This window comes from Phalaenopsis equestris, unplaced genomic scaffold (assembly GCF_001263595.1).
Source record: "Phalaenopsis equestris unplaced genomic scaffold, ASM126359v1 Scaffold000511, whole genome shotgun sequence".
In the NCBI taxonomy this organism is placed as follows: Eukaryota; Viridiplantae; Streptophyta; class Magnoliopsida; order Asparagales; family Orchidaceae; genus Phalaenopsis; species Phalaenopsis equestris.
Genome location: NW_018164951.1, coordinates 3308094 through 3317985, shown reverse-complemented (window position 1 = coordinate 3317985; position 9892 = coordinate 3308094). Strand labels below are relative to the sequence as shown.

Here is a 9892-nt window from a genome sequence, read left to right as displayed (position 1 = left end):
GGGTGGGAAGGAAGTGCGCATGATAGTCGCCTTTTCTCCTACGCCACTAGGAATAGAACACAGTGTTTCCCTCACCCACCTCCAGGTTTGTTCATTTTACTTAAAACCTCGCGAAAATTACATTAATTATTTTTAATTGGTACTGTCTTTAATAACAGGAAAGTATTATTTGGTAGACGCTGGATATCCGATGTTAAGAGGCTACCTAAAGCCATATCCAGACACAAGATACCATATTCCTGATTTCGAGCGAGCAAGTGGCAATATTCGTGGCAAAAAAGAAATGTTTAACAAGCGACACTCCGCTTTACGGGGGGTTATTGAAAGAACTTTCGGGGTGTGGAAGAAGAAATGGGTCATTCTACGTGATATGCCATTCTATTCATTTCCTAAACAAGTGTATATTGTGTTGGCCACCATGGCACTTCACAACTTCATCCGACGTCACCCCTCTCATTCAGATACGGACTTCAATATCAGTGATGATGATGAAATTATTGATACTCTAGAACCTTCAGGATCTCTAGCTGATAATGAGATGGACTCGATTGAATATGAAACTCAGGATGGTGAGGGTGCAGTTGAGATGGCTGCTCTGAGGGAGTCTATAGCAGATGCTATATATGATAGCTAATCCAGCAAGTCTTTCCTCTGTTCCTACATTAATGTCAAATTTACTTTTATTTGGATAAGTACTAATATTTTTTTTTCACAGTTATACAAACATGACTGCTAGGATATCAAGTACAGACAGAGGTATTTTGTGTTATTGTGGTCTACCGGCTCCGTTGCTCACATCGCGTCAGTCTCGTAGCTTTGGGAGGCAGTTCTACGGTTGTGCCAAGGGTGTTTCAGCTCGTTGTGGGTTCTTCCGGTGGGCTGACAGTCCCTCATATGACACGGCCAGCAGTCATGGGAATCCGGTGTTTTCTGACTTTGACAGAGCAGATGAGGACAGACGTAGCCAGAGTCTGAAATTAAACATTTTAATATTTCTGATTCTAGTTGTACTCGTATTTGTACTTTTTTTAGTTATCTTGGTACTCATGAGGGTGTGAGTAATGTATGACATCTTCTACTTATGATCTGTGATGATTTCATGTTTCTGCATATGATCCAGTACTATCAGTAAGCTATTCTGAATAAGCTGCCCCAAACAGTTCTATTACAAAGGGGCATGAATGTCATTTAATCATCAATAAGCCATCTTGAATAAGCTGCCCCAAACAACAAGACAGATTATTCTGATAATCTGCAGATTATCAGATTATCAGAATAATCTGCTTATCAGCAGATTATTAATAATCAACAGCTGCGCCAAACAGACCCTAAATGATCCCCAAGAGCATGATTTAGGGGTTTACCAAAGCTATGAAAATATGAAATTCAAACACTGCCTAACAGAACACATTCCATTCATAAAAGAACCCATCGAAGGTATAGTTCCCAAAATGTATGTGGATGACATGATTTTATCATTAAAAATCTCAAGGAAACAAAAAGAGTGAAAGATCAACTACCCAAAGAAATTAAAGTCAAAGAGCTGAGAAGAATTAAATATTTCCTATTAATTGAAGTGATCTGCTCAAAGGCGATGATATTTATCTCTAACCAAAAATACAACATTGATCTACAAAAGGAGATGGGTATGATATAATGCAAGGCGTCAAAATTTTCAATTGTATACTACCACAAACATGGAGAGGCAAGTCATGGCTTGGAAGTCAACAAAAAAAGTTATCAAAAATAGATCGAGCTTGTCTACCTCACCTATACAAGATAAAACATAACATTTGATGTAAATGTGCTAAGTCAATCTATGCATAATTTTAGAGATGCATCTAAAGGCAACATAGAAAATTCTTCAATGTCTGAAAGCAATATCATAAAAAATAATAATAATAAATCTTACTCGAGAAATAAAAAGTTCAATTTAGAAGCATAAATTGATGCTAATTAGGACAAACCCCTTACAAAAAAGGAGGATTTAATAATTAAGAGAAGCAATAAGTAAGATTTAAGAAGATTAAATTGAAAACCGAAGCATATTGCTTTAGCAAGGCGTAAACCAAGAATAAAGTCGATGCATTAACTGCATATATGACAAACTATTGATAAATTGATATAATTTATTATTACATAGACATTAGCTTCATATCTCAATCTTAAATGATGATATAAGAAAGAAGTTTAGAATAAGGGAAACGAAGTCTTACTAGGTCTACCTCTGCCTTTCTTAACATAAGATGAATCTAAAACATCTACTCTCCTAATCGGATCATCATATGGTAGACGTTTAATGTGAACAAAGCATCTCAGACGACAGTCTCTAATTTTGTCCATCACTGGGGCTACACAAACCTATCATGGATATAATCATTCCGCATTTTGTCTCTAAGTGTAAAGCCACTCATCCACCTAATCATTCTCGTCTCGGCAACACGTAGCTTAGTAAAGCCTAATATAAAACAAATAAAATCTAAATCATTTCTCATCTTTTCAATACACTATTGTGATTATCCTTATTTAGATCAACCTGTAATAATAATATTTTTTATCGATAAAAGAAGATATGGTTTTGAATAGCAAACAAATGAGTAAGAATGAATTAAAAAATCGCCATATTCTCTTCTTTCTCCAAATCTCAATTTTTTGCATTCACTCTTAATTCATGAATTCTCCCCCATATGTTATAGATATCATTCAAGCTTTTTCCTTGTTGATTCTCATTAAAAATGAGTGATTCAAATTTCAACTTCTTGTCCATTCAATTCTCTACAACTTCAGCATTCAAGTTTTTGGAAAAATTAGTTTACATATGGTCAAGATCACTTAACAAACAGACAATTTAAAGCATCTCTACCTACAAATTTCTATAAAAAGCGTGCATCTATCCACATCAATTGCAATCAGAATCTCATCAGTTTACATTAATTGGTATCAGAAAACTGCTCTTTTCATCAACTTTTGGTATCAAAGTGCATATGTCCACATCACAAAACCATATCCATTTTGATAGATCTTAGTATAACTCTCCAACAAAAACAAGTTACTCCAATGATGAATTCTCATAATATACAACAACAACAACAACAAAATGTGTTTATCACACCAAGTGGGGTCAGTTACATAAATCCTTTTTCTCCATTGTGTCCTATTGAGTGTTATACTTTCATTTAATTCTAATAGATTAGGATCATTTCTATACAATATGCCCAAGTCTTTTTAGTTCTACCTCTACCTGTCTTAACAAAATTCGAATCTAAAATATCTACTCTCCTAATTCGATCATCAAATGGTCAACGTTTACAAATATTTTTCAAGATTAATCTATTCGAATTAATTTTGAACTAAAATAAAAATAGGTCGGCAGCTACACCAACTCTCATAATATACTCTTCAAAATTAAGATAAGACGAGAAGAATAAAAAAATAGGAGATTGCATGACTAAATTTCATGTCGTTATTTAAGTGAAAAATAAGATTAGAATTTATGGATAAATAAGCAGAAAAATAAAAAACAAGGAAAGAAAAAAATTTTAAATTCATCTTCAATCTTGGAATCAACAATTAGCCATAAAATACAAATATAATGTAATAATCAACAATTGTTCATTTGTTGCAAATGAAAGGATAAATTATTTTAGATTAAAAACTTCTAAAGAAGTCAACAGATCATTAGATTGCTCTAGATAAAATGGTGTTGGCTATAGATATAAGATTGCTTCAATCCTCTCCCACAAAGCAGGTTGTATATGAAGATCATGCCAAGCCAATTGATTAATTTATCAAAACCCACTTTGGCTAAAGCCTAGATAAGGATATATGTAGTTTTAGTTGGAACATAATTTGTTTGTGTTGTTCTATATTCAATTCCATTAAGATAAAATGTCATCCTATATCAATAAGCTTAGTTTTGTCATGGTAAATATAATTTTTTAAAATACTAATGGCAACCCAACAGTCATAAAGAGCTTTTAGAGATTTTTTTCATTTGATGGTTTGGTTCCCCTAACTTTTTTATTCAACCACATGCTACAAACACATCAATTATCACCACCCTATATTCAACTTTTGTACTGCTAAATGAGACCACAGATTATTTCTTAGTTCTCCATTTAACCATATTTTCCTGCACACAAGTAGATTAACTAGAGAAAAATCTTAGGACTGATGTGTCTTTGCATGTGATTAATAGCTTTCTTGAGACCTTCAGTAGGGTTGTTTATTTATTTTGTTACAGCATTACCAAGGAAACTAATATTGGGACAAATGAAAAAGAAATAAATGAGTTTGCCACAAGACATGGACACCCGCCTTTATTGATAAGTGTGCTATTAGTGGTGATCCCAAGTTTTCTTTGGGTTCATTGGAGCTTTTCTGTGCTTTCATCCCAACATTCATGTTTCTTGAAGTAATTTAATGATATAATTTCTTTAAGAAAAAGCAAAATCTAGCTTTAAGCATGCTACTTCAAAATCAAGAAAGTATTTTATATTTTTCAAGCCTTCTACGTTGAATTCTCATGTTGCCAAACACTTTTAAATAGACTTGCTTTTTTTCTCCAAATCACATGTCAATATAATATCATAAGCATACATTCTAAGAATTTTATTTTTTTTCCATTAGGTGATAGCTACATAAAGATATTATGATCAGCTTAAAATTCATTATATCCACATTTGTGAGATATTTGGAAAATCATCAAAATCATGTAAGAGGAGATCGTCTGAGATTATATGGAGCTTTTCAACATTTAAATACCTTACTGGAGTTTCTTTAATTTTTCATTGCATAATGAATCTCCATGTATATAATTCCTTCTCAAGTATCAAATTAAAAAAATCATTTTTATTGAAAAGTTGACGTACAGATCAATCCAAATTTATCACAACAGAGAATAGTTTTTTGCATGGCAACAAGCTAGAAAATTTCTAGATAATCAAAATCATATGATTGAGGGAACCCTTTAACAACAACCTAAGCTTCAAATTTAACCACACGCTCATATAATTTAGATTTGTTTGTAAGTATCTATTTGCATCCAAACTGATTTTTTTTTCCTGGCAGAAATTCAAAAATTTTTGCATAGCATTTTTTTCTAAGGCTTAGATTTCTTTCACGAGGAATTTCAGAGATTCAAAAACATTATTTGGATTATGTATTTTTATATAGAGAAGTGATAAAGCACTGACTGAATCCAAGTAAAAGCCCTTCATAAGTCATGAAATAATAAATTGGGTGTTCAGTGAATAATATCAACCATGATCTTAAGACAATCGAACAAGTCAAGATCAATATCATCATCTAACATTTATTCTCACTAGCACTTCATTTGTCCATGAATTAGGCACGGTTTCTTTAAATGCATTGGAGATATGTTGATTGTTTCCCCTCTTGATTTATCTTTTCCCTCAGCATAAAAGCAAAGCTCATTCTCCATAGGTTGGTTATACTGACAAGTTGATGAAAGAGTTCGCAATTCTGATGAGGCTATAATAGTCTGATATACCTATAAGGTGATGACGAAATTTGCAGTTCTGGTTAGGCTTCAGTAGATTGATAGAGAGCGAATGAGAAATGTTCATTATCCATGGTCTAATGGGAGAAGATTGTAGATGATAAAAAAAAATTCAAACTTAAAATCTTGTTCCTGAGTTTCATCTACTTGACTTGCAATTTTAGAGTAATAAGGTAAGGTTGATGCTCAAGGAATATCATGTCCATAGATTGATAGAAGGACAATGAGAAATATTCATTATCTTTGTATTGTAAATAAATGTGAACGAAGACTAAACACCCAAAGATTTTTGTGAGTAAATGATTTTGATCTTAAAAAATAAATAGAGATGAATTTGAACAATTTGAAATTTAAATGCTTTCAAAGGCATTTTATATTAATGAGATATGTATAAGATTACTTCTCCACAAAGATATATAAATTTGAAATATAAGGTCACTTTGACATTCTTCCAACCGCTGCTAACTCTTCCCCAACCTCTCCGGTGACTTTTCAGCCGCCCTCCGACGCTGCCCAGGACTATTTCAGCCCCTTTTGTGTTTCGTATATAGTTATTTGTTGCATCGTCGAGTTTTTTATTAGTCTTCTTTTTTGTGTTATTTTTTCGTTAAAAGTTGATATTGTATTCCTTCAAAGTCAGCAATAAAATTGTGTCGTTCGAATCATGGTTGGGGTTAACTCCGATATCATATAGGTCAACAAAATTTGAACTGTAAGTGTATTTTTAATCTTATGGCAGATTTTACTCAAAAAAAAAGAACTTAATTTTTTTTGTTAAATAGAGGAGGAATTAACTTTAAAGTAAAATTCAAGTGTCCTAGAAGATAAAGCTAAAGTCAAACACACTATCATTATTTCAAGTGCGTTTGAAACTTAAATGAGTGGGGTTTCGTGGATACACAACTTCATTATTTAAGCCTACAATTTACTTGAAGGCTCAGTCTTAAAGGAAGTCCTAATTACATCTTCAAATTGCTAATCATCCTCCATGGGTTCAAGTTTTGAAAATAAACAATATTAGATGAGAATTTGATAATCTTTAATTATAGGGTCCAAAATAGATGAATTAACAACACATTAGAAATAAAATGCAGTAGGTTGTGGAGTTTGGTTGAATATATGAAAAAATAAATATTCACAAATTGCTAGATTATTGTTGCAGATGAAAAGTTGTTGCCCATAAATTATTGGGTTGTTATGGATGTAAATGTGTTAGCTAGGGATTCAAAAATCTATCAGCATATAAATTAAAACAAGTACTACTGCAAAAGGTTTTGCAGGAATCAAGCCATTCTCCATTCTCGAAAGAGTATTTCAAGAGATGCAAAAGCCTAGCTTATGTTCCACGAAAACAGCAAGAGCAAACTTTAAAAGAAAGAAATGAAATGAATAAATAATACAAATTCTGAAAGAAACATATCCGATCTCAATCATGAAAAGAACCAAAAAAGGAACGGTAAATCCAAATATTAATATAGACTCATGCAACAATAAAATGAACTTTGTTCACAGGCTGATATTTATTATGTCAAGAAAATTATAGGACCAAACCTCATTATAATTCAATGTGATGATTATCAAAAGGCCTAATACTTTTGAGACAAATCGTATTTAATATATTTCATCACTAGAAAGTAGAGACTTAAAATCAGCTCATCTTATATAAACCGAGATTCCTTTGAGCCTTTGAAGTATCTAATTCAATATAATTCCTTTGAAAATCTCCCTCCCTCCCTCTCTCTCCCTCCTTCCCTCAATGAAGTTAATCCATATAGTTATGCAAATAGTTAAGATTCTTACACTTTCCTACTTTCAATGCTTACATAAGCAAGCATGGAGAGGTCAAGATGCAAAAATCCATGTCAAAGAAAAATTATGTTGATGGCTAAAGAATTGTTTGAATAAAAGATACATTTACGAAGCATCAGTGTGCCTAAATCCTTTGAAGGTCCTTTCTTCAAGAAAAATAAAAATAGTAAAAATCATTCCTCTAGTCAAACCAAGTCTCGTTGTCATGTAAAAAAAAGTAAAATTAAGTTATCCAAAACTAACCAGTTGCACAGGGATGGTTCTCTTGAAATGGTGTTTTATCAACCCTGCTAAATTTAGAATTACCAAGGACATAAGATAGGTGGAAAGCGGGCAAAACCATGCCTACCATATTAGGAAATTCAAATTACTATATTCAACGTGAAAATATCTTAATCAGAAAAAAAACATTAGCAAGCTGCACCATCATAACCAAAAATGCCATAACTAATCCCCAGCTTACATTTACACAAAAAGAGATGCACAAGTGGATCTACTGTGATTGTTTTCACATTCACTAGCTTTTTCCACAAGTATAAACACCTTCAGCCACAACAATTTCCCACTCAAGGTACATCCATGGAAATATGAGTACCTCACCCATCCCAACCAAGCTTATATTTAATATAAAGCAAGTGACAAACTAAGGTGTAAATGATCTACATAACTTCTTACTTCTAGGTATCATAAGTTCATTAATCAGGAAACCCAATATGAAACTATGAGCTCTAAACATAGATTTGAGAAGGTTGGGTTCGCCATACTCCTCAATCATGTCCGCCATACAAGAGATAAATAATCTTTATCATCACTACCTTTATCTCGACTAGTTTGGGTCTAATTTATCAATCCCAATTACCAATTATTTGTTTTCAATGGCAAATGATATGTTAACTCGATCTTTGTATACCTTTTAATACAACTTCTAGAGATATTTTCCCTTGTCTGCCACATTTTTCATCTTAATCATTTCACATTGATTTGAAGTACCCACAATATTAGTGCATCCTCAGCCAGACGGCATACATACCCAATCTAAGTTATTTTCACTATCATAATGTAATAGGTGCAACTCCACTATCCCTTAGTACAGTTGTCCTTCATTCCATCCTTGTGATTAATACCAATCTTCGGCATTAAATTTTTACCATTCACAATTATACCACACTCAACTTGGCACTTAGCAGCTCTTTTCCTTTTTTCCTGACACTCAATTTCATTTAGCACAGCTGATCAGATATTCTCATATAGCAAGTACTCCTAAGTCATTTCAAATTTTGAACATTCAAATTTAACTCCATAAGTAAAATCAACAATTATATCCCTATTCTTTGATATAATAAATCAAAATTACTTAAACCTATGACATGATCTTCCAGTAGTATAGGTCAAACGCTATCAATTATAAATCTACAATAAGTGAAAATCATATACAATAATATATTCAATTTATTATCTTATAAAAATTGCACAAATTGATCCCTTTTGTTTCAATTATTCTGAAAGGAAAATCATATACTGGAACTATATCATTTACAAATAATATACACTGAGGTACCTAACATAAAATTTATTCAGTGGGCGCCATCTGCAAACAGATAAATAACCTATCCTCTGAAAATTACTAGCAGTTTAAAATCACAACCCATCAAACAAATTCAAGCAAACAAAAATCCTCAAAAAACAGCAAAAGCAAATAAAACCAACATAAGCCATCACAAACAAACCGCACTCACTTTTTATGCCGGCGACCCCGTTTCTGGCTCCACGCCTCAAGCTTCGCCAAGGGACAACCACATCGAGCGCGAAAAAGCAGCACAGCCCGACCATTCGGAGGTGCCATTCTCCGAAGCTCGGCACGCAAACACTCATAATCCGGATTATTCCCCTGCTGACCGCCCTTCCACGGAAGCTCGTCAACCTCCTTCCACGCAACAGCGGCCGCCGAGGCTGATCCGCTTACCGACGAGAAAAATCGGATACATTCCTCTGTCTGAATCTGGACATCGAACTCCGTCGCCTTCCTCAAACCCCGACATCGCGGATTCTCGCATCGGCGGGTCCAGATGCAAGCTCGGTAGCAGGCGATCTCGAGTGCAGCAATGAAGGCAGCAAGGAAGACAAGGAAGCCGGCGAGGAAGGGGAGAGGATCGGAGATGGAGATGAGAGGAAGGAAGAAGGAGACAGAGCGGATGATGTGCGAAAAGGAGGAGGTGATGAGAAAGGTGCAGGAGAAGAAGACGAGGATGAGGATGATGAGGTCGAGTGTTGCCGAGGGGGAGTGGTTGCAGGAGGAAGAAGAGGAGGAGGTAGGCTTAGGATTAGGGTTAGGGCTTTGGGTGTAGAGGCGACGAGGTTTCAGGACGGAATGCGAGGACATGGTGGTGAGGGAGGAGAGAGGATGGAACATGTTAAAGAGCTGTCCCAGCGAGTGAGAGCAGCCGATGCTTGTTTCCGTCGCTTCTCTCGTCTAACTAGGCTTTTTTTTTTTTTTTTTTTTAAGGGAATTAATTTTTAAAATTTTTATAAAAACTTTTTTTTTTTTTTTTTGGGGATAATTTT

At 34.0% G+C, this 9892-nt stretch overlaps 1 protein-coding gene across 3 annotated transcripts in view; it reads right to left on the bottom strand.

Annotated features, from left to right (window-relative positions):
- LOC110028439 (uncharacterized protein At5g19025-like) overlaps positions 1–9795 on the bottom strand; it is a 37374-nt gene extending 27579 nt beyond the window's left edge. For all 3 annotated transcript variants that reach the window (XM_020730281.1, XM_020730282.1, XM_020730280.1), the window contains exon 1: positions 9067–9795. In XM_020730281.1, the coding sequence (XP_020585940.1) occupies positions 9067–9740 (674 nt within the window). In that variant the 5' untranslated portion in view covers positions 9741–9795. The remainder of the gene's footprint in view (positions 1–9066) is intronic.
- Between the last annotated feature and the right edge of the window lie 97 nt (positions 9796–9892).